The sequence below is a fragment of the Oncorhynchus tshawytscha genome, linkage group LG16 (genome assembly GCF_018296145.1).
Source record: "Oncorhynchus tshawytscha isolate Ot180627B linkage group LG16, Otsh_v2.0, whole genome shotgun sequence".
Lineage (NCBI taxonomy): Eukaryota > Metazoa > Chordata > Actinopteri > Salmoniformes > Salmonidae > Oncorhynchus > Oncorhynchus tshawytscha.
In genome coordinates, this window is record NC_056444.1 from 52,462,703 (window position 1) to 52,488,726 (window position 26,024).

The 26,024-nt window shown below is 43.6% G+C and overlaps 1 protein-coding gene across 1 annotated transcript in view; it reads left to right on the forward strand.

Moving 5' to 3' along the window:
* LOC112233057 (semaphorin-3F-like) overlaps positions 1–26,024 on the forward strand; it is a 104,546-nt gene that overhangs the window by 60,376 nt on the left and 18,146 nt on the right. Inside the window, exons 3-5 of the mRNA XM_024400436.1 lie at positions 24,660–24,820; positions 25,183–25,245; positions 25,385–25,504. Coding sequence (XP_024256204.1) covers positions 24,660–24,820; positions 25,183–25,245; positions 25,385–25,504 — 344 coding nt within the window. The remainder of the gene's footprint in view (positions 1–24,659; positions 24,821–25,182; positions 25,246–25,384; positions 25,505–26,024) is intronic.

The window sequence follows — 26,024 nt, forward strand, 5'->3', positions numbered from 1 at the left end:
TGAAATCGCCATCCTGACTCCAGTTAGCCTTTATCTAATATTAGGTTGAAGATCTGATAACATTCAGTATAAAAAATATGCAAAAGCAGAGAACTTGAAAGGGGGCAAATAATCTTTCAAGGCACTGTTGATGACTAGGATGGGCACCATGGGCCTAGTTTAATTAACTGTATTTGTGGGCAGTCCTGATTCTTATAGCACCCCTTAGTTAATGTTGCAAGTGGAAAATGTGACCATGTTTTGTGCCTCACTAATAAATTATATTACAAGACTATCTGGTAGCTTTTTTGGCCATGGCACAGTGACACACAAACAGCCATTGCAGCAAAATGAACAAAAACAAACAAAACTAGATTCCACTGTGGTAAAGAAGGAATTCCCCCCCAAATATCGCTCTGTCTCCCTCCAGTGCAGCTCTAACATGGTTTGGGGCTAAGGGAGTGTTATTATTGTCAGGATGAGCCCAGAGGTGATATGAAGTTTATTATTAACAGAATGATAATTACATAGGACAACTTAACATACAGTATGATGACTGACTTGCCCAAACTACCTCTAACATAATCACCACTCTGATATACATAAGTCTTGCACTGTGACATAAAATAGATCCATTATAACACTGGGAAGTAGGAACACTGAGAACTCGTACATTCTTTGGTGTTGATTCAGTGCAGAGCAGCGTAAAACCTCTCCGCGCTCACAGGAAAATGACCTGCTGTTCCAAATTCTCTCCATTCATCTATTTTTTGGACTACCTGAACCTACCAATTGTTTTTTAAGTATTGAAACCAAACCTTATGGATTTGAATGAAAAGTATTGGAATAAACATGAAAAGGTGAATGTAAACATAATTTCAAATAGGCTACATGTTATATTAAACAGCATATACCCTTGCATTTGGAAATGCACTGTTATGTTCCAGCCTTATTCTAATACCGATTTTGTTTCATTTTAAATCCCTCATCAATCTACACACAATATCCCATAATTAGAACATGTGCATCCTGTTTCCATTGATCATCCTTGAGATGTTTCTACAATTTGATTGGAGTCCACTTGTGGTACATTCAATTGAATGGACATGATTTGGAAAGGCACACACCTGTCTATTTGACAGTGCATGTCAGAGAAAAAGCCAAGCCATGAGGTCGAAGGAAATATCCATAGAGCTCCGAGACAGGATTATGTCGAGGCACAGATCTGGGGAAGGGTACCAAACGTTTTCTGCAGCATTGAAGGTCTCCTAGAACACAGTGGCCTCCAACATTCTTAAATGGAAGAAGTTTGGAACCTCCAAGACTCTTCCTGGAGCTGACTGGCTGCCTGGCCAAACTGAGCAATCGGAGGAAAAGGGCCTTGGTCAGGGAGGTGACCAAGAACCCGATGGTCACACTGACAGAGCTCCAGAGTTCCTCTGTGGAGATGGGAGAACCTTCCAGAAGGACAACCATATCTACAGCAATCCACCAATCAGGCCTTTATGGTAGAATGGCCAGACGGAAGCCAATCCTCAGTAGAAGGCATATGACAGCCCGGTTGGAGTTTGCCAAAAGGCACACTAAAGGACTCTCAGACCATGAGAAACAAGATTATCTGGTCTGATGAAACCAAGATTGAACTCTTTGGCCTGAATGCCTAGCGTCACGTCTGTAGGACACCTGGCACCATCCCTACGGTGAAGCATGGTGGTGGCAACATCATGCTGTGGGGATGTTTTTCAGCGACAGAGACTGGGAGACTAGTCAGGATCTAGGGACAGATGAACAGAGCAAAGTACAGAGAGATCCTTGATGAAAACCAGCTCCAGAGCGCTCAGGGCCTCAGACTGGGCGAAGGTTCACCTTCCAACAGGACAATGATCCTAAGCACACAGCCAAGACAACGCAAGAGTGGCTTTGGGACAAGTCTCTGAATGTCCTTGAGTGACCCAGCCAGAGCCCGGACTTAAACTTGATTGAACATCTGTAGAGAGACCAGAAAATTGCTGTGCAGCGACACTCCCCATCCAACCTGGCAGAGCTTGAGAGGCACCGTAAAGGTCAGGAGCCAGACAGGGAGCCCTGGTATGAATGAAAATGAATTATTTAGGCTTATTTCAATTATTTCAAGGCTATAGCCTACAACGAAATACATTGTGAAGCATTTGTGAGTGTGACACATGTGGCTGGTAGGACATAAAGTGCTCAGTATTTAAACAACATTTTGTTGTAACATTATATTCTATAAATTGAGCATATACAGTACCAGTCAAAAGTTTGGACACACCTACTCATTCATGGGTTTTTCTTTTTTTTTCATTACTATTTTCTACTTTGTAGAATAATAGTGAAGACATCAAAACTATGAAACAACACATATGGAATCATGTAGTAACCAAAAAAGTGTTAAACAAATCAAAATATATATATTTTTTGAGATTCTTCAAAGTAGCCACCCTTTGCCTTGATGACAGCTTTGCACACATACAAATTAAACGAAAAATTACTTATTACTGCCTTTGAATTCATTTTTAGAAACACGAGTTTGGCCAGTCTGCGGCTTCAGGCTTATGTGATGGTGCCTGGAGAGCCGGCCAGCAGCAGGGAATATCCTCTCCAAACTTGTAGAGCCACTGGGGATGCTAAACACCCCTTTGGCCATTCTTGCCAGGCTGAGCAGAGATGCAGAGTTGTTTATTTATTTTTCTATAGTTGGACCGAAAGGTTTTTAGGCAAAATAACCCAATCAAAATGGAAAGCTCCTTGAACGTGGGAATAATTATGGCCTATTGTGTAGGTAGTAGAACAAAAATGAACAAAACGTTTAAGAGAGCAGATTTTTAGTTTATAAATACTTTGCAACAGTGGCACACTTAGTTATCTACCCACCTCGTTCCTTTCGTTTAGCATGTGCACGTAATAAGTCATCATGCTTTTGGGATACATGTCTTTTCAGATTCCACAATGATTATTTAGTTGTGGACACTACATCACCACACCACCTTCTCTTGGTCCTCATCTTTGTAAGTCACCTTGATTTAGCACCTGTGTGCTTTGTCAGTTTCTTTATGAAAATATTGAGCGAACTCCATGATAGTAGCTAAAGCAAGGGGCTATAGCAGCACACAAGTAGACTACAAATGCATGATGGGGTGGGCATGCCCTGAACTCGTGAAGTGAGTGCTACTGGAGTGAAATTGGAGTCTCGCTCCAAACTCCAGTGAAATCGGGCACACTCCTCGCTCCACTCCAGCTCCACTCACATACTCTGTTTCAATGCATGCAAGGCCTGAAATACGACAACAACCTCTCTCTCAACGTGATCAAGACAAAGGAGATGATTGTGACACCCCATTCTCATCGACGGGGCTGTAGTAGAACAGGTTGAGAGCTTCAAGTTCCTTGGTGTCCACATCACCAACAAACTATCATGCTCCAAATACACCAAGACAGTCATGAAGAGGGCACGACAAAACCTATTGCCCCTCAGGAGACTGAAAAGATTTAGCATGGGTCCTCAAAAGTTTCTACAGCTGCACCATCGAGAGCATCCAGACTGGTTGCATCACTGCCTGGTATGGCAACTGCTCGGCCTCCAACAGCAAGGCACTGCAGAGGGTAGTGCGTATGGCCCAGTACATCACTGGGGTCAAGCTTCCTGCCATCCAGGACCTCTATATCAGGTGGTGTCAGAGTAAGGCCCTAAAAATTGTCAAAGACTCCAGCCACCCCAGTCATAAACTGTTCTCTCATCACGGCAAGCGGTACCAGAGCGCCAAGTTGAGGTACAAAAGGCTTCTTTTGTAAAAGAAGAGAAAAGATTCAAACCCCAAGCCATAAGACTCCTGAACAGCTAATCAAAGGGCTACCCAGAGCCCTCTTTTACGCTGCTGCTACTCTCTGTTTATAATCTATGCATAGTCACTTTAACTCTACCTACATGTACCTATTACCTCAATTACCTCGACTAACCGGTGCTCCCGCAAATTGACTCTGTACCGGTACTCCCTGTATACAGCCTTGCTTGTTATTTTACTGCTACTGTTTAATTATTTGTTACTTTTAATTTTTTTAAATTTACTTATCTATTTTTTACTTAACACTTTAAAAAAAAAATGTACTTCTTAAATCATTGTTGGTTAAGGGCTTGTAAGTAAGCATTTCCCTGTAAGGTTGTTGTATTCGGCGAATGCGACTAATACATTTTTTTGTGTGGTTTGATTTGACTTGCAAGGCCTGAAATACTACTACTATACCCCAAACACCCAGTGCCTGCACACAACTTCTAATCAAGTCTACACTGTGTGTAAATTAAAAGAGAGGGGAACAGACAATACAACCCAAAAAAATTTATTCAGCAGGTTAAGCATCTCATCACGGTTAACCTCAGATGTAGATTATTGCTGACGTCCTACAGTAGGCCAATACAGTAGCATTAGTTTGTCCTCATTATTCTCACATCATGTAAAGCTGTTGGTTAAAAGATAAACATATTTGTTCCATTATTAATTGGATTAATTAATACATTTTTGCACTACACTCTGCATGATCTCTTGTGTCCCTCAAACAGTCACAAATACGTCGCTAGTTACAGTATTAGCTAGTTCTGCTAACAAGGTATGGCAGTCAGTGAATTGTGCTAATATAAGAGTCATTGGGGTTGCTCCACTGTGGCAGAGAGGACCAGAGGTGGAGGATACCGGCTTCAGCATGACTCAACACAATGGCCTCTTCCTTTGAAGCTGCTCTAAGATGTCTACATACCCACAACATGATGCTGCCACCACAATCTTATATGTTGCCCTAAGAGTTATGCCAAGTTGGTAGAATCTTATTCCAAATGATTCACAGTTACTTCCACCAAATATTAATTCAGGGGTGTGAAGACATCCTCAATCAAGACATCTTTGTTTGATTTGTTTTTATTATACATTTGGGAAATGTTCTACAATTGTTTTTCACTTTGAAAATGTGGAGTAGGTTGTGTAGATCTGTAGGGGGAAAAAATTAATGTAATCCTTTTTTATATTTATTTTTTGGCAGCAAAATATGAAAACTGTGCAAGGGCTGTAAAGATTTTCACTAGGCACTGTACTTTCCACCTTGTTTTTAATTTGCCACAGGAAAAAGTTAATTTATCATCTAAAAGACGGAGGTTGTGAGATGGAAAGGTTAAAGGTCACCACGAGAGTGTGATCCAGAATGATCCGGTTTGGAAATGTAGCCTACTCTAGTTATTGAACTCTTGTTCCAACGGATCAATGTTGCTAAGTTTAATAATAATGGAACCGAATCGTTAAATTGTGAGATTGTCACAGCCTTAGAAATGGAACAATGCTATGGAAAGTGAAATAATTTATAAGCCCATTTTTCCCCCCTATGCTCTTATCACGAACCAGCAGAAACGATGTGTCAGACTCAATGGCACTCAATAAATGTAATTTAAGTCGCCAATTTTGCATGACCTTGTAGCGGTATTTATTAGAGAGGGGTAAATGACATGACATTTCATGATACTACACTTAGGTGATTGTAGGATGTAGGATATACTGTAGTTCAAGGTAGTGTATGCATATCCAGCATATGCATATCCAGCATACAACATCTCAACAGCCTTCCGTTCCCCACACAGCGTAGAAGCAGCCGCACAGGGCCCCAATAGTCCTGACCTTTATGGCCAGCAGGTGTGTCCTTTTTCAAACAGTCAGCCCTCTGTCCTACCCTTGCCCAAAGATAGTGGATTTTCGGGATAAAGCCACTTACAATGGGATGAGAGAAGTCCTGAGAATAGAAGCGTACTTGCCTTGCCACTCCCCCTGCCTACCTACGCACACCGAGGGGACAGAATCCCAGGCGCTCCACAGAGCGGTGGCTGACGGAATTCTACAGATTGTTTGCGGATCAGTCACACAGCTGCAAGAGAGACAGACAGACGGCCACTCTTCGCCACCTAGTTAGAGGGCCAGATAACGGCACCAAAGACATTCACATGCCCCTCTCTGTTGCCCACTCTCTTCTTTGATGTGTACACACACATAGACTACACACATACACACACACTAAGGGTATGCATAGACTCTTGTAAGCGTATGGTTCTTCATGAAGACATTATCTGCCATAAAGATATGCATGTCTACTACAAAAGATGCATCTTCATTTTTGTTTTCAAGCACAAATGATTAGTCTTTTTGTGGCACTGATTTGAGCTAAAACAAGGTCCTGCTTCAATGTAGGTTAACAGTAGGTATCTTTCAAAAGAAAAGGTAAAAAAGATTCTCTACATTGAGCATCGTCCAAAAGCTTGTTCCCAGAACCTTGGATAGTGTACGTCCGTGACCTTCACACCACTACGGCTCAAGCTATTTTTATGTATTTAACGTTTCAGACCGAGCCCAGACAGGTTAGCAGTTGGAAGGGCAGTAATACCTCGTGAGATCAAAGTGTGTCTGGTATGAGGCTAACGTGAGCAATTTATAGATATGGTCTGTGTCACTGCTCCCCCCAAGGCCCCATAGCCAAACTAGGGCCCGCTCTCATATAGTTGGCGGGCGGCGTTGTCTTCACACTCTCATAACCAGAGATTTATGTCTAAAGTCAACAAGCTGCTCTACCTGTAGGTCACATGAATGTGAGGATTGAAATTGTCCGTCCAATAGAGAAGTGCCATTATCCTGTGGTATATTAGACGGTTGATCATAAAAAACATTCCTTTGGATTGTGGCATGGTATCCATCCCCATTGTGGCAGGCCAGTAACTCTGAGCTAGAACCCAAACTAATAGAGACAATAAGAGACTTGACAGACACACAAAAAGACACGAACATACAAACTAAAGCACGCAGTTTAGGCCTTGGTTGAGAGACAGCTGAACCCATCATTCATCTCTCCACCTGCTTTGGGGCCTTGGCTATAGAGATCTTCACAAGTCCAAGAAGGTGGACCTTTTCCGAAATGGACCGTTGGCTTTCCCACCCGAACCTGATATGCATAAAGAAAAATGTGGACAGAGACCCGCTCCGAATGGGCCCTAGGACATTCAGACACGTTCCGAAAAGCCCTGTGTAAAAACAGATTTATGCCCATTCGGATCCGAGAGACATTCAAATATGAGAGTAGAAAGAGAGGGAGAAAGAAACCTCCGACCTGGCCAGATGAGACACAGTTAACACCTTAAAAAATAGCCTATAACAAATTACAATTAATTGTGTTTTTGATGTGTAGCATATTCGAAACGTCATAGCCTATTGTTTCTTTGGTTTTTACTTTCCTTAAACAATTTTTGTCCACCTCACTGTTCAGCTGTCAGACATTTAAGAACTAAATGCATCAGGGCACTGCATACATAGGCCTAGACATCCAATATATTATATTAATATTGAAAAAATATATATAAAGGACAGAGAAGCTTAGACATATTAGAGAGAGACAAGAGAGAGATATGTCTAGCGGTATGCTCCTTGTCTCCGTGCTGTTGTACTGTTTGTTGCTACTTGGCCAAATGCCAAACCTTTCAGTTTTTACTTTTAATACATTTACCAACATCTTTGTGTTTTCCTTGCTCAACTCTTTTCATTCAACTTTTTCACCCCAGATGCTTTATCTGGACATGGATCTACAGGACCTCCACCAGCTGAAAAGCAAAGTAGTAACATTAACACTATGCTATCTGATTGCAGTCGCTGTACTCATAATATACAGGAGAACTATCGTCTTATTGTGAGGAAAGTCGTGTTGCAAGGTAAGCTTCAGATGCAATCGTTAGGCAAAGGCAAATTAAAATGTTGGAAAGGATGAAACAGCGTCTGTGCCACCAGTAAGTACAGATAGTAGTATAAATCCCACAGCACAGTCCCCGCAGCCGGACAATTTTCTCAAACCTTCTGTAAAGAAATGCTCTCGGCATTCTCAACCGGTGTCGCTCATTCAGCCGACAAACTTTCAACCGGTTCTCCCCATTAAGCAATGAGTCGAAGTCAGAGGCCCAGCCTTCTCAGGTCTCTCCTCCACCCGTTACAGGGTCTGAGCTGCCAAAGCCTCCCATCATTAGCTCTGACAACCCTAGTCATTGGTGACTCCATTACCCGCAATATTAGACTTTAAAAGAATTATCCAGCGATCATACCCTGTTTACCAGAGGGCAGGGCAACCGACATAAAGGCTAATCTGAAGATGGTGCTGGCTAAGGCTAAAACTGGTGTGTAGAGAGTATAGGGATATTGTTATCCACATCGGCACCAACGACGTTAGAGGTCACCAAGCGCAACATAGCTTCAACGTGTAAATCACCTAGAAAGATGTGTCAGCATCAAGTAATTGTCTCTGGCCCCCTCCCAGTTAGGGGGAGTGAGTCAAACAACTCAATCGCTGGTTGTAAACTGTTTTCTTCTCCTCCCAAAAGATAGAATTTGTAGATAATTAGAGGACAAACAGGACCAAGCCTGGCCTTCTGAGGAGTGACAGACTCCATCCTAGCTGGAGGGGTGCTCTCATCTTATCTATGAACATAGACAGGGCTCTAACTCCTCTAGCTTCACAATGAGATAGTGTGCAGGACAGTCAGCATTAGCCACCCTGACAGTTTAGTGGAGTCTGCCACTAGCACAGTCAGTGTAGTCAGCTCAGCTATCCCCATTGAGACTGTGTCTGTGCCTTGATCTAGGTTGAGCAAAACAAAACATGGCGGTGTTCCCCTTAGCAATCTCACTGGAATAAAGACCTCCTCCATTCCTGTCATTATTGAAAGAGATTGTGATACCTCACATCTCAAAATAGTGTTACTTAATGTTAGATCCCTCACTTCCAAGGCAGTCATAGTCGATGAACTAATCACTGATCATAAACTTGATGTGATTGGCCTCACTGAAACATGGCTCAAGCCTGAGGAATTTACTGTGTTAAATGAGGCCTCTCCTCCTGGTTACACGAGTAACCATAATCCCCGCGACTGCGTTTTCGTCTTTTGAGCTTCTAGTCATGAAATCTATGCAGACGACTCAATCACTTTTTATAGCCACTATTTACAGGTCTCCTGGGCCGTATACATCCTTCTTCACTGAGTTCCCTGAATTCCTATTGGACCTTGTAGTCATGGCAGATATTATTATACTTTTTGGTGACTCTAATATTCACATGGAAAAGTCCACAGACCCACTCCAAAAGGCTTTCGGAGCCATCACCGACTCAATGGGTTTTGTCCAACATGTCTCTGGATCTAGTCATTGCCACAGTCATACCCAGATCTAGTTTTGTCCAGTGAAATAAATATTGTGGATCTAAATGTTTTTACTCATATTCCTGGACTATCGGACCACCATTTTATTACGTTTGCAATCGCAACAAATAATCTGCTCAGACCCCAACCAAGGATCATCAAAAGTCGTACTATAAATTCTCGGACAACCCAAGGATTCCTAGATGCCTTTCCAGACTCCCTCCACCTACCCCAAAATCGGTTAACCACCTAACTGAGGATCTTAATTTAACCTTGCATGATACCCCTAAAAACAAAAAACATTTGTCACTAGAAATTTGCTCCCTGGTATACAGAAAATACATGAGCCCTGAAGCAAGCTTCCAGAACATTGGAAAGGAAATGGCACACCACCAAACAGGAAGTCTTCCGATTCGCTTGGAAAGACAGTACCATGCAATATCGAAGAGCCCTGCTCGATCATCCTATATTTTTCCAACATAATTGAGCAGAATATGAATAATCCTAAATGTATTTTTGATACTGTCACAAAGATAACAAAAAATCAGCATTCAACAAGAGAGGAGAGCTTTCACTTCAGCAGTGATAAATTCATGAATTTCTTCGATGAAAAGATCATGATTATTAGAAAGCAAATTACGGACTCTTTGAATCTGCTTATTTCTCCGAAGCTCAGTTGTTCTGAGTCTGCACAGAACTGCCAGGACCTAAGATCAATGGAGACACTCAAGTTTTTTCATCCTATATGTCTTGACACATTCACGAAAATAGTCATGGCCTCTAAACCGTCAAGCTGCATAGTGTACCCTATTCCAACTAAACTACTGAAAGAGCTGCTTCCTATGCTTGGCCATCCTATGTTGAACAAAATAACTGGCTCCCTATCCACCAGATGTGTACCAAACTCACTAAAAGTGGCAGTAGTAAAGCCTCTCTTGAAAAAGCCAAACCTTGACCAGAAATCTCCATTTCCTCTCAACATTTTTTGAAGAAGCTTTAGGCAACTCACTTCCTTCCTGAAGACGAATAATGTATATGAAATGCTTTAGTCTGGTTTTATACCCCATTATAGCACTGAGGCTGCACTAGTGAAGGTGGTAAATGACCTTTTAATCTGTCCTCGTGCTCCTAGACCTTAGTGCTGCTTTTGACACCATTGATCAACACATTCTTGTGGAGAGATTAGAAACCCTAATTGGTCTACATAAACAACTTCTGGCCTGGTTTGATCTTATCTGTCGGAAAGACAACAGTTTGTCTCTGTGGATATTTTGTCCTCTGACAAATCAATTGTAGGTTTCGGCATTCCTCAAGGTTCCGTTTTAGGACCACTATTGTATTCACTATATATTCTACCTCTTGGTGATGTCATCGGAAACACAATGTCAACTTTCACTGCTATGCGGACAACACACAGCTTTACATTTTGATGAAACATGGTGAAGCCCAAAAATTGCCTACCCTGGAAGCCTGTGTTTCAGAAATAAGGAAGTGGATTTGGACAAAACAGAGATGCTAGTTCTAGGCCCCAAGAAACAAAGAGATCTGTTGTTGGATCTGACAATTAATCTTGATGGTTGTACAGTCGTCTCAAATAAAACTTTGACGAACATATCAAGAATATTTCAAGGACAGCTTTTTTCCATTGCAGAAATCTGAAACTTTTTGTCTAAAAATGATGCAGAAAAGCTAATCCTTGCTTTTGTCACTTTTAGAGTAGACTATTGCAATGCTCTACTCTCGGGCTACACACGGCTGCTAGAATCCTGACTAGAACCAAAAAATGTGATCATATTACTCCAGTGCTTGCCTCTACATTGGCTTCCTGTTAAGGCTTAAGCTGATTTAAAGATTTTACTGCTAACCTACAAAGCATTACATGGGCTTGCTCCTAACTATCTCTCCAATTTGGTCCTGCCATACATACCTAAACATGTACACTACAGTCACAAGACACAGGCCTCCTTATTGTCTCTTGAATTTCTAAGCAAACAGCTGGAGGCAGGGCTTTCTCCTATAGAGCAACATTTTTATGGAATGATCTACCTATCCATGTGAAAGACGCAGACTCTGTCTCGACCTTTAAGTCTTTACTGAAGTCTCATCTCTTCAGTAAGTCCAATGATTAAGTGTAGTCTAGCCCATTGGTGCGAAGGTGAATGGCAAGGCACTGTAGTGACGAAAATCCGTTGCTGTCTGTGCCTGGCCGGCTACCTTCTCGCCACTGAGATTCTCTGCCTCTGACCCTATTACAGGGGCTGAGTCACTGGCTTACTAGTGCTCTTCCATGCCGTCCATAGGAGGGGTGTGTCACTTGAGTGGGTTGAGTCGCAGACATGATCTTCCTTTTGCTCTGGAGGAGATCTGTCCGGTTTTGAGCTCGTGCGGTGGAGGAGATCTTCATGGGCTATACTCAGCCTTGTCTCAGGGTAGTAAGTTGGTGGTCTGTTGATATCCCTCTAGTGGGGGCTGTGTGGGGGCTGTGCTTTGTCAAAGTGGGTGGGGTTATATCCTTCCTGTTTGGCCCTGTCCAGGGGTATCGTCGGACGGGGCCACAGTGTCCCCCAACCCACCCAGTCTCAGTCTCCAGTATCTATGCTGCATTAGTCTATGTGTTGGAGGGTCAGTCTGTTATATCTGGTGTAATTTTCCTGTCTTATCTGGTGTCCCCTGGGAATTTAAGTATGCTCCCTCTAATTCTCTCTCCCTCCCTTCCCGGAGAACCTGAGCCTTAGGATCATGCCTCAGGACTACCTGGCCTGATGACTCCTGGCTGTCCCCGCTCCACCTGGTCATGCTGCTGCTCCAGTTTCAACTGTTCTGCCTGCGGCTAGGGAACCCTGACCTGTTTATCGGACATGCTACCTTGTCCCGGACCTGCTGTTTTCGAATCTCTACTGCACCTGCTGTCTCGACCTCTGAATACTCGGCTATGAAAAGCCAACTGACATTTACTCCTGAGGTACTGACCTGTTTTACCCTCTACAACCACTGTGATTATTATTTGATCCTGCTTGTCATCTATGAACGTTTGAACATCTTGAAGAACAATCTGGCCTTAAATTGCCATGTACTTTTATAATCTCCACCCGGCACAGCCAGAAGAGGACTGGCCACCCCTCAGAGCCTGGTTCCTCTCTAGGTTTCTTCCTAGGTTCCTGCCATTCTAGGGAGTTTTTCCTAGCCACCGTGCATCTACATCTGCATTGCTTGCTGTTTGGGGTTTTAGGATGGATTTCTTTATAGCACTTTGTGACATCTGCTGATGTAAAAAGGGCTTCATAAATATATTTTATTGATTGATTGTTCCTGACACCGACATGCACTTCTTTATCCTTGTCGGCTAGCCTACTAGCCTAGGCCTACTGCTATACAGACATAGGCCTACAGAAGGAGGCTAATTCATATATTTTCAATCAGAATATTTTATAAGATAAGCATTATATTGTTAGATTATAGGAGTAACTTTGGTAGCCTAAAACATTCCTCACATCAAGTTCAGCTGTTGGAGTTCAAGGGAGTGCCAGTGCGAACTGCCTTCTGATGTTTTATTAGATGCAAGATCTCTGTCTTTGTCCAGTACAATATACAAATTTGTCCACATGAAGGACATACCCCTTGTCGGCTTCTTTTCACTATACTGTTTCTCAGCGCTTTCATTTTATCTCCATGAAAAAGACCTCCATCTTTGCAATCAACAGCACAGCAGCATAGGTCAAGGATTCTCTCTCTCTCTCCTCAGCAGCAAGCGCACATGAGGTGAGCGGCTGGAACAAGGTTCTCCTGTACCTGGCCGACCTAAGCTATGTGTTTCATTGAGTTTCAATTGACTGACACAGATAACAAGCTCTCACAGTTTCCTCATCACCTCACACACATTAAATTAACAAAGGACGGGTTCAAACGGGTCCAGTTTGGAAATCAATTTTAATTGCACATACCCGAGATCCGTGGCAATTATATCAGACCCGACCCAGATCCGAGACAAGACAGAATTTAGGAACCGGATCCACTCGTGTCCCAGGTCAGATCTTGGAATTTCGTGTCTGATGGACCCGTGAAGACCTCTTCTTGGCTCACCTCACATTTGCAAAAAGAGAGGTGTCTGGCTCCCTTTGCTCTTTACTGTGTGACAGTACATTGCATGTCCTTAAAGATAAATTCCGCAGTAAGGGCAAACAGCTGTCTGGCCCACGGTTGTTATAGTTTTGTTGACAAGCAGAGGTGGGGAACACTGGGGGTAAAATGGTAGTACATACAGTGCCTTCATAAAGTTTTCAGACCCCTTGACTTTTCCACATTTTGTTATATTACAGCCTTATTCTAAAATTGAATAAACAAAACATTTTCCTGAGCAATCTACACACAATACCCCATAATGAGAACGCGAAAACAGGTTTTTAGACATTTTTTTCTCATTTCTGAAAAATAAAATAACAGAAATACCTTATTTACATAAGTATTCAGCCCCTTTGCTATGAGACTCTAAATTGAGCTCAGGTGCATCCTGTTTCCATTGATCATCCTTGAGATGTTTTTACAACTTGATTGGAGTCTACCTGTGTTAAATTCAATTGATTGGACATGATTTGGAAAGGCACACACCTGCCTATATAAGGTCCCACAGTTGACAGTGCAAGCCATGAGGTCGAAGGATTTGTCTGTAGAGCTCCAAGACAGGATTGTGTTGAGGCACAGATTTGGGGAAGGGTACAAAAACATTTCTGCAGCATTGAAAGTACCCAAGAACACAGTGGCCTCCATTTTTAAATGGAAGATGTTTGGAATCATCAAGACTCTTCCTAGAGCTGTCCACCCGGCCAAACTGAGCAATTGGGGGAGAATGGCCTTGGTCACTCTGACAGAGCTCCAGAGTTCCTCTGTGGAGATGGGAGAACCTTCCAGAAGGACAACCATCTCTGCAGCATTCCACCAATCAGGCCTTTATGGTAGAGTGGCCAGACGGACCCGACTTCTCAGTAAAAGGCACATGACAGCCCGCTTGGAGTTTGCCAAAAGGCACCTAAAGACTCTCAGACTATGAGAAACAAGATTCTCTGGTCTGATGAAACCAAGATTGGTTTCTTTGGCCTGAATGCCAAGCGTCACATCTGGAGGAAACCTGGCACCATGCCTACGGTGAAGCATGGTGTGGTGGCATCATGTTGTGGAGATGTTTTTCAGTGGCAGGGACTGGGAGACTAGTTGGGATTGAGGCAAAGATGAATGGAACAAAGTACAGAGAGATCCTTGATGAAAAATAAAATGTATTTATATAGCCCTTCTTACATCAGCTGATATAACAAAATACTGTACAGAAACCCAGCCTAAAACCCGAAACAGCAAGCAGTGCAGGTGTAGAAGCACGGTGGCTAGGACAAACTCCTTAGCAAGGCCAAAACCTAGGAAGAAACCTAGAGAGGAACCAGGCTATGAGGGGTGGCCAGTCCTCTTCTGGCTGTGCTGGCTGGAGATTATAACAGAACATGGCCAAGATGTTCAAATGTTCATAAATGACCAGCATGGACAAATAATAGTAATCACAGTGAACAGGTCAGGGTTCCATAGCCGCAGGCAGAACAGTTGAAACTGGAGCAGCAGCACGGCCAGGTGAACTAGGGACAACAAGGAGTCATCATGCCAGGTAGTCCTGAGGCATGATCCTAGGGCTCAGGTCCTCTGAGAGAGAGAAAGAAAGAAAGAAAGAGAGAATTAAAGAGAGCATACCTAAATTCACACAGGACACTGGATAAGACAGGAGAAATACTCCAGATATAACAGACTGACCCTAGCCCCCCGACACATAAACTACTGCAACATAAATACTGGAGGCTGAGACAGGAGGCGTCAGGAGACACTGTGGCCCCATCCGATGATACCCACGGACAGGGCCAAAAAGGCACTTTGCCAAAGCACAGCCCCCACACCACTAGAGGGATATCTTCAACCACCAACTTACCATCCTGAGACAAGGTCGAGTATAGCCCACAAAGATCTCCACCACGGCGCCAACCCAGACAGGAAGACCACATCAATGACTCAACCCACTCAAGTGACGCACCCCTCCTATGGACGGCATGGAAGAGCACCAGTAAGCCAGTGACTCAGCCCCTGTAATAGGGTTAGAGGCAGAGAATCCCAGTGGAGAGAGGGGAACTGGCCAGGCAGAGACAGCAAGGGCGGTTCGTTGCTCCAGTGCCTTTCCGTTCACCTTCACACTCCTTGGCCAAACTACACTCAATCATAGGACCTACTGAAGAAATGAGTCTTCAATAAAGACTTAAAGGTTGAGACCGAGTCTGCGTCTCTCACATGGGTAGGCAGACCATTCCATAAAATTGGAGCTCTATAGGAGAAAGCCCTGCCTCCAGCTGTTTGCTGAGAAATTCTAGGGACATTAAGGAGGCCTGCGTCTTGTGACCATAGCGTACGTGTAGCTATGTACGGCAGGACCAAATCGGAAAGATAGGTATGAGCAAGCCCATGTAATGCTTTGTAGGTTAGCAGTAAAACCTTGAAATCAGTCCTTGCCTTAACAGGAAGCCAGTGTAGTGAGGCTAGCACTGGAGTAGTATGATCACATTTATTGCTTCTAGTCAGGATTCTAGCAGCCGTATTTAGCACTAACTGAAGTTTATTTAGTGCTTTATCCAGGTAGCCGGAAAGTAGAGCATTGCAGTAGTCTAACCTAGAAGTAACAAAAGCATGGATTTACTTTTCTGCATAATTTTTGGACAGAAAATTTCAGATTTTTGCAATGTTACATAAATGGAAAAAAGATGTCCTTGAAACAGTCTTGATATGTTTGTCAAAAGAGAGATCAGGGTCCAGAGTAATGCCGAGGACCTTCACAGTTTTATTTGAGACGACTGTACAACCATCAAGATTAATTGTCAGATTCAACAGAAGATCTCTTTGTTTTTTGGGACCTAGAACAAGCATCTCTGTTTTGTCCGAGTTTAAAAGTAGAACGTTTGCAGCCATCCACTTCCTTATGTCTGAAACACAGGCTGTGAGGGCAATTTTGGGGCTTCACCATGTTTCATTGAAATGTACAGCTGTGTATCATCCGCATTGCAGTGAAAGTTAACATTATGTTTTCGAATGACATCCCCAAGAGGTAAAATATATAGTGAAAACAAAAGTGGTCCTAAAACGGAACCTTGAGGAACACCGAAATGTACAGTTGATTTGTCAGAGGACAAACCATTAACAGAGACAAACTGATATATTTCTGACAGATGAGATCTAAACCAGGTCAGAACTTGTCCGTGTAGACCAATTTGGGTTTCCAATCTCTCCAAAAGAATGTGGTGAACGATGGTATCAAAAGCAGCACTAAGGTCTAGGAGCACGAGTATAGATGCAGAGCCTCGGTCTGATGCCATTAAAAGGTCATTTACCACCTTCACAAGTGCAGTCTCAGTGCTATGATGGGGTTTAAAACCAGACTGAAGCATTTCGTATACATCGTTTGTCTTCAGGAAGGCAGTGACAGCTTTTTCTAAAATATTTGAGAGGAATGGGAGATTCGATATAGGCTGATAGTTTTTATATTTTCTGGGTCAAGGTTGGGCTTTTTCAAGAGAGGCTTTATTACTGCCACTTTTAGTGAGATTGGTACACATCCGGTGGATAGAGAGCCATTTATTATGTTCAACATAGGTGGGCCAAGCACAGAAAGCAGCTCTTTCAGTACTTTAGTTGGAATAGGGTCCAGTATGCAGCTTGAAGGTTCAGAAGCCATGATTATTTTCATCGTTGTGTCAAGAGATATAGCACTAAAACACTTGAGTGTCTCCCTTGATCCTAGGTCCTGGCAGTGTTGTGCAGACTCAGGACAACTGAGCTTTGGAGGAATACACAGATTTAAAGAGGTGTCCTTAATTTGCTTTCTAATGATCATAATCTTTTCCTCAAAGAAGTTCATGAATTTATTACTGCTGAAGTGAAAGCCATCCTCTCTTGGGGAATGCTGCTTTTTAGTTAGCTTTGCGACAGTATCAAAAATAAATGTAGGATTATTCTCATTTTCCTCAATTAAGTTGGAAAAATAGGATGATCGAGCAGCAGTGAGGGCTCTTTGATATTGCACGGTACTGTCTTTCCAAGCGAGTCGGAAGACTTCCAGTTTGGTGTGGCGCCATTTCCGTTCCAATTGTCTGGAAGCTTGCTTCAGCGCTCAGGTATCAAATCAAATCAAATGTTATTTGTCACATACACATGGTTAGCAGATGTTAATGCGAGTGTAGCGAAATGTTTGTGCTTCTAGTTCCGACAATGCAGTAATAACCAACGAGTAATCTAACCTAACAATTCCACAATTACTAAATCAAATCAAATCAAATTTTATTTGTCACATACACATGGTTAGCAGATGTTAATGCGAGTGTAGCGAAATGCTTGTGCTTCTAGTTCCGACAATGCAGTAATAACGAGCAAGTAATCTAACTAACAATTCCAAAAAAAACTACTGTCTTATACACAGTGTAAGGGGATAAAGAATATGTACATAAGGATATATGAATGAGTGATGGTACAGAGCAGCATAGGCAAGATACAGTAGATGATATCGAGTACAGTATATACATATGAGATAAGTATGTAAACCAAGTGGCATAGTTAAAGTGGCTAGTGATACATGTATTACATAAGGATGCAGTCGATGATATAGAGTACAGTATCAACGTATGCATATGAGATGAACAATGTAGGGTAAGTAACATTATATAAGGTAGCATTGTTTAAAGTGGCTAGTGATATATTTACATCATTTCCCATCAATTCCCATGATTAAAGTGGCTGGAGTAGAGTCAGTGTCATTGACAGTGTGTTGGCAGTAGCCACTCAATGTTAGTGGTGGCTGTTTAACAGTCTGATGGCCTTGAGATAGAAGCTGTTTTTCAGTCTCTCGGTCCCAGCTTTGATGCACCTGTACTGACCTCGCCTTCTGGATGACAGCGGGGTGAACAGGCAGTGGCTCGGGTGGTTGATGTCCTTGATGATCTTTATGGCCTTCCTGTAGCATCGGGTGGTGTAGGTGTCCTGGAGGGCAGGTAGTTTGCCCCGGTGATGCGTTGTGCAGACCTCACTACCCTCTGGAGAGCCTTACGGTTGAGGGCGGTGCAGTTGCCATACCAGGCGGTGATACAGCCCGCCAGGATGCTCTCGATTGTGCATCTGTAGAAGTTTGTGAGTGCTTTTGGTGACAAGCCAAATTTCTTCAGCCTCCTGAGGTTGAAGAGGCGCTGCTGCGCCTTCCTCACGATGCTGTCTGTGTGAGTGGACCAATTCAGTTTGTCTGTGATGTGTATGCCGAGGAACTTAAAACTTGCTACCCTCTCCACTACTGTTCCATCGATGTGGATGGGGGGTGTTCCCTCTGCTGTTTCCTGAAGTCCACAATCATCTCCTTAGTTTTGTTGACGTTGAGTGTGAGGTTATTTTCCTGACACCACACTCCGAGGGCCCTCACCTCCTCCCTGTAGGCCGTCTCGTCGTTGTTGGTAATCAAGCCTACCACTGTTGTGTCGTCCGCAAACTTGATGATTGAGTTGGAGGCGTGCATGGCCACGCAGTCGTGGGTGAACAGGGAGTACAGGAGAGGGCTCAGAACGCACCCTTGTGGGGCCCCAGTGTTGAGGATCAGCGGGGAGGAGATGTTGTTGCCTACCCTCACCACCTGGGGGCGGCCCGTCAGGAAGTCCAGTACCCAGTTGCACAGGGCGGGGTCGAGACCCAGGGTCTCGAGCTTGATGACGAGCTTGGAGGGTACTATGGTGTTGAATGCCGAGCTGTAGTCGATGAACAGCATTCTCACATAGGTATTCCTCTTGTCCAGATGGGTTAGGGCAGTGTGCAGTGTGGTTGAGATTGCATCGTCTGTGGACCTATTTGGGCGGTAAGCAAATTGGAGTGGGTCAAGGGTGTCAGGTAGGGTGGAGGTGATATGGTCCTTGACTAGTCTCTCAAAGCACTTCATGATGACGGATGTGAGTGCTACGGGCGGTAGTCGTTTAGCTCAGTTACCTTAGCTTTCTTGGGAACAGGAACAATGGTGGCCCTCTTGAAGCATGTGGGAACAGCAGACTGGTATAGGGATTGATTGAATATGTCCGTAAACACACCGGCCAGCTGGTCTGAGGGCGCGGCTGGGGATGCTCTGGGCCTGCAGCCTTGCGAGGGTTAACACGTTTAAATGTCTTACTCACTTCGGCTGCAGTGAAGGAGAGACCGCATGTTTCCGTTGCAGGCCGTGTCAGTGGCACTGTATTGTCCTCAAAGCGGGCAAAAAAGTTATTTAGTCTGCCTGGGAGCAAGACATCCTGGTCCGTGACTGGGCTGGGTTTCTTCCTGTAGTCCGTGATTGACTGTAGACCCTGCCACATACCTCTTGTGTCTGAGCCGTTGAATTGAGATTCTACTTTGTCTCTGTACTGGCGCTTAGCTTGTTTGATAGCCTTGCGGAGGGAATAGCTGCACTGTTTGTATTCAGTCATGTTACCAGACACCTTGCCCTGATTAAAAGCAGTGGTTCGTGCCTTCAGTTTCACACGAATGCTGCCATCAATCCACGGTTTCTGGTTAGGGAATGTTTTAATCGTTGCTATGGGAACGACATCTTCAACGCACCTTCTAATGAACTCGCACACCGTATCAGCGTATTCGTCAATGTTGTTGTCTGACGCAATACGAAACATCTCCCAGTCCACGTGATGGAAGCAGTCTTGGAGTGTGGAGTCAGCTTGGTCGGACCAGCGTTGGACAGACCTCAGCGTGGGAGCTTCTTGTTTTAGTTTCTGTCTGTAGGCAGGGATCAACAAAATGGAGTCGTGGTCAGCTTTTCCGAAAGGGGGCGGGGCAGGGCCTTATATGCGTCGCGGAAGTTAGAGTAACAATGATCCAGGGTCTTTCCACCCCTGGTTGCGCAATCGATATGCTGATAAAATTTAGGGAGTCTTGTTTTCAGATTAGCCTTGTTAAAATCCCCAGCTACAATGAATGCAGCCTCCGGATAAATCGTTTCCAGTTTGCAGAGAGTTAAATAAAGTTCGTTCAGAGCCATCGATGTGTCTGCTTGGGGGGATATATACGGCTGTGATTATAATCGAAGAGAATTCTCTTGGTAGATAATGCGGTCTACATTTGATTGTGAGGAATTCTAAATCAGGTGAACAGAAGGATTTGAGTTCCTGTATGTTTCTTTCATCACACCATGTCACGTTGGCCATAAGACATACGCCCCCGCCCGTCTTCTTACCAGAAAGATGTTTGTTTCTGTCGGCGCGATGCGTGGAGAAACCCGCTGGCTGCACCGCTTCGGATTGCGTCTCTCCAGTTAGCCATGTTTCCGTGAAGCAAAGAACGTTACAGTCTCTGATGTCCCTCTGGAATGCTACCCTTGCTCGGATTTCATCAACCTTGTTGTCAAGAGACTGGACATTGGCAAGAAGAATGCTAGGGAGTGGTGCACGATGTGCCCGTCTCCGGAGTCTGACCAGAAGACCGCTTCGTTTCCCTCTTTTTCTGAGTCGTTTTTTTTTTGGTCGCTGCATGTGATCCACTCGGTTACACTGGTTGTAAGGCAGAACACAGGATCCGCATCGCGAAAAACATATTCTTGGTCGTACTGATGGTGAGTTGACGCTGATCTTATATTCAGTAGTTCTTCTCGGCTGTATGTAAAGAAACCTAAGATGACCTGGGGTACTAGTGTAAGAAATAACACGTAAAAAAAACAAAAAACTGCATAGTTTCCTAGGAACGCGAAGCGAGGCGGCCATCTCTGTCGGCGCCGGAAGTACCGGCACACAAGTGTAAAGGGATAAAGAATATGTACATAAAGATATATGAATGAATGATGGTACAGAACGGCATAGGCAAGATGCAGTAGATAGTATTGAGTACAGTATATACATATGAGATGAGTAATGTAGGGTATGTAAACATAAAAGTGGCATTGTTTAAAGTGGCTAGTGATACATTTTTTACATCAATTTCCATTATTAAAGTGGTTGGAGTTGAGTCAGTTTCTTGGCAGCAGCCACTCAATGTTAGTGGTGGCTGTTTAACAGTCTGATGGCCTTGAGATAGAAGCTGTTTTTCAGTCTCTCAGTCACTGCTTTGACTCACCTGTACTGACCTCTCCTTCTGGTTGATAGCGGGGTGAACAGGGAGTGGCTCGGGTGGTTGTTGTTGTTGAGTTTGGAGGGTACTATGGTGTTAAATGTGGTGGGAACTGTTATGATGAACAGACAAGAAGAGGTCTCACTGATAAGGGCCACAGCATTCTCCTGCAGCGGGTCATAGGAACATTTCCCTTTCCCTGAGTCCACATAGCCAGGGACCAGCCTGAACAGGTACTCCTGCACAGAGAGGACAATACATGGATGTAGGTATGTTTCAGACCTGGGTTCAGATACTATTTTAGGTACTTCAATGACTTTTTAACACATTTTATAACTAATATTTAGATAACCTTTATTTGAAAAAACAAATAGTTGAATATTGGAATGCATTTCAAAATACCATTTGGAAAGTTTACTTAACTAAAAATACATATCGTTGGAAGTATTTGGGAAACAAAATAGTTGTGAATGTACATAGTAGTTTAATTTCATGACCGCAGTCAATTTCCACGTGACCATTGAGTCTGTGACGACTTCCGCCGAAGTTGGGCCCTCTTGTTCGGGCGGCTTTCGGCGGTCGAGCGGCTTTTGGCGGTCGACGTCACAGGCCTTCTAGCCACCGCTGATCCACTTTTCATTTTCCATTTGTTTTGTCTGTCTTACACACCACATCTTACTTTTATTTAGTCATCTCTGCTGTCCTGCGCCTGACTCCTCTGCACCAGCTACACACAGACCCTTACACAGTCACTGTAACTGGGCTTCTCCAAAACTGTGCTTTGATGCCACTGATGGTCATTAGTAGCCTACCAAACTTGCTAATGGCCTGGTACTCAGCGCTCCATTGTCTCGCTAATCACACTGACATCGATGCAAATGCAATAGAAAAACAAATCAATCACTTCATGAGAGCAATGGCATTCAGAGTTTGAGCGGACTAGGATCACCTGGTGTGCAGCGAGAGCCAGCTCCTCATAGCTGGTCGATGCATAGAATGAAAAGCCTATGTTGCACCACATTTCTATAGGTTATGCTATGCAAGAAAACAGAGTTTTAATGGCCTCTTTTTAAAAAGAGCAGGTCACATCAGCTTTCTATAGGCTAGGCCCAATATTAAGCACATTGCGTCTCTTTACAACCAGAGTAGCCTACCTGGCTGGCATTTAAATGAACCGTGGGAAAAACCTCTTGCAGTCGCTATTCAATGACATGTATTTTATTCCTCTGCCCCTGTTCCGACAGGTACGTGATAATGGCCCATATTATCACTCGTGAATGATGGCCACCGTGTGCTGTCTAAGTTGTCTGAGAATTTATAGCATGACTTTTGATGCTCCTTGGTTGGGGACTGAGCAGACTATTTGTTGCGATTGCAAACATAATAAAATGGTGGTCGGATAGTCCAGGATTATGAGGAAAAACATTTAGATCCACAACATTTATTCCATGGGACAAAACTAGGTCCAGAGTATGACTGTGGCAGTGAGTAGGTCCGGAGACATGTTGGACAAAACCCACTGATGGCTCCGAAAGCTTTTTGGAGTGGGTCTGTGGACTTTTCCATGTGAATATTAAAGGCACCAAAAATGTAAATATTATCTGCTATGACTACAAGGTCCGATAGGAATTCAGGGAATTCGGTGAGGAACGCTGTATATGGCCCAGGAGGCCTGTAAACAGTAGCTATAAAAAGTGATAATTGTAGGCTGTATAGATGTCATGACTTGAAGCTCTAAAGGCGAAAACTTAGGTTTTTTTTTTCTTTGTAAATTGAAATTTGCTATCGTAAATGTTAGCAACACCTCTGCCTTTGCGGGATGCACGGGGGGGGGATATGGTCACTAGTGTAACCAGGAGATGAGGCCTCATTTAACAGTAAATTCATGAGGCTTAAGCCATGTTTCAGTCAGGCCAATCACATCAGGATTATGATTAGTGATTAGTTCATTGACTATAACTGCCTTGGAAGTGAGGGATCTAACATTAAGTAGCCCTATTTTGAGATGTGAGGTATCACGATCTCTTTCAATAATGGCAGGAATGGAGGAGGTCTTTATTCTGGTGAGATTGCTAAGGCGAACACCACCATGTTTAGTTTTGCCCAACCTAGGTCGAGGCACAGACACGGTCTCAATGGGGATAGCTGAGCTGACTACACTGACTGCTAGTGGCAGACTCCACTAAGCTGGCAGGCTGGCTAACAGCCTGCTGCCTTGCCTGCACCCTATTTCATTGTGGAGCTATGAAATAGGGTGCAGGCAGGGCAGGCAACCTGCTCCAGAGCGCTCAGTTCCTCAGACTAGGGCGAAGGCTCACCTTCCAACAGGACAATGACCTAAAGTAAGCGCACAGCCAAGATTTCGCAGGAGTGGCTTCGGGACATGTCTCTAAAGATCCTTGAGTGGCCCAGCCAGAGCCCGGACTTGAACCCGATCGACTATCTCTGGAGAGACATGAAAATAGCTGTGCAGCAGCACTCCCCATCCAACCTGACAGAGCTTGAGAGGATCTGCAGTGAAGAATGGGAGAGACTCCCCAAATACAGGTGTGCCAAGCTTGTAGCATCATACCCAAGAAGACTCGAGGCTGTAATCGCTGCCAAAGGTGCTTCAACAAAGTACTGAGTAAAGGGTCTGAATAATTATGTAAATTAGATATCCGTTTTATTTATTTTTTTAATTACAAAAAATGTCTAAAAACGTGGTTTTGCTTTGTCATTATGGGGTATTGTGTGTAGATTGATGAGGGGAAAAAACGATTTAATACATGTTTGGATAGGCTGTAGCGTAACAAAATGTGGAAAAAGTAAAGGGGTCTGAATACTTTCTGAAGGCACTGTATGCTGCTGTTTTATCGCGTGTGCAATTATGTCCGAGGTGTTCGTTGTTTGCAGTAACTTCTTTATTGTTGTAATATCCCAAATGGACGTGGCAATTTCACCATTAAGGATTCATGCATTCATGCTTCTCAAGCCAAGTCCCAGGTATATCCTGTCCCCAAATGTATTCTGATCCACATTTTTTATTTTACCTTTATTTAACTAGGCAAGACAGTTAAAGAACAAATTCTTATTTCAATGACTGCCTAGGAACAGTGGGTTAACTGCCTTGTTCAGGGGCAGAACGACAGATGTGTACCTTGTCAGCTTGGGGATTCGAACTTGCAAGTCCAATGATCTAACCACTAGACTACCTGCCGCACCATTAATGATGCCTGTCTTTGTGTTTCTCTCTCTTTCTCTCTCCTCTCTGTCTGTCTGTCTGTCTGTTTGTCTGTCTCTCTCTGCCTATGTGTGTGTGTGTGTGTGTGTGTGTGTGTGTGTGTGTGTGTTGGTCCAGAGCTGATGGAGACGCGGACGGCACGGCCTTTCTCCTTCTCCTTCAACACCAGTGACTACCGCATCCTGCACATGGACCAGGACCAGGGCCGTCTCTACCTGGGCAGCCGGGAGTACCTAGTGGCCCTGGACATGCACAACATCAACAAGGAGCCCCTCATAGTAAGAGCAAACCGTATGATGACTCCTATGATAAAATTCCACAGAGACAGATACATATATTACCTGATAAGATTTCCCTGATGAAGATGGCCGCCCTGGAGTCAAGTTGCCAGTATCCATTCTTGTGTTTTATTACATTTTATGAAATATTCAGCCACTGAAGCCATCTGTACGCCTATGAGTGCAAATAAAAGTCACACTTGACGTCCACAGTTCTAATGCTTTTTTTTATCATGACCTATTTATAAGCATGTATGAGCCTTTATGATGCCCTATTTTAAGGCTTAGAATATGTCATGTCTACATGCAGAAAATCATACAATGCACCAGATCTGAAATGTTTTCTACACTTCTTCCTTCAGATTCACTGGCCGGCCACTACCCAGAGGAAAGGAGAGTGTAGAATGACTGGAAAGGGTGGGCAGGTTAGTGTCCTTTACGTCTTGACCATTAGCTTTAATGTATAAAAAGGGCTACACAAATACTGTTGTTATTGTAGTACAGTAAATATGCACAGTATGTCAAGCGTATTGATTGTAACTCTGTTCCCTCTGTCCTAATCAGGGGGAGTGTGCAAACTTTGTGCGTCTGATCGAACCCTGGAATCGCACACACCTGTACACCTGTGGCACAGGGGCCTACAAGCCCATCTGCACCTTCATCAACAGAGGATGGAAAGCAGAGGTATAGACACAAACAAACATGCACATGCACAGACACACGCACACACAGACATGCCAGATCTGGGTTCAAATGCATGTGTATTTGAGTATTTGTTATTTAAGATACTTTTTTGTGTGTATTTGAGTATTTTTTAATACGCAACATAAAACAATTACTTTTATTTTAGTATTTGAATGGGTATTTGTAAAAACCACAGTGTACCAAATTGTATTTGAACGTATTTTCAAATACTTTCCTGGAATACTATTTGAAACACTTTTCAAATATCTTTTCCCCAAACATATTTCAAATACTCTGCTCCAAAGGTTGAGCTAAAAGGCAGGACACTTCCTACAGGATTGGACTCTTACAGTGTTATGCTGGCATGTTAACAGTTCAAAGGCAGTCATACTGGACAATGCATTGTCAGTACATATGAGGAACTCTTGGATCACTACAAGATCTCAACCAAAATCAACACCATGGTCACCACTAATGCAAATAATATGGTTGTTGCCTTTGCTAATTTTGAAGACGACAT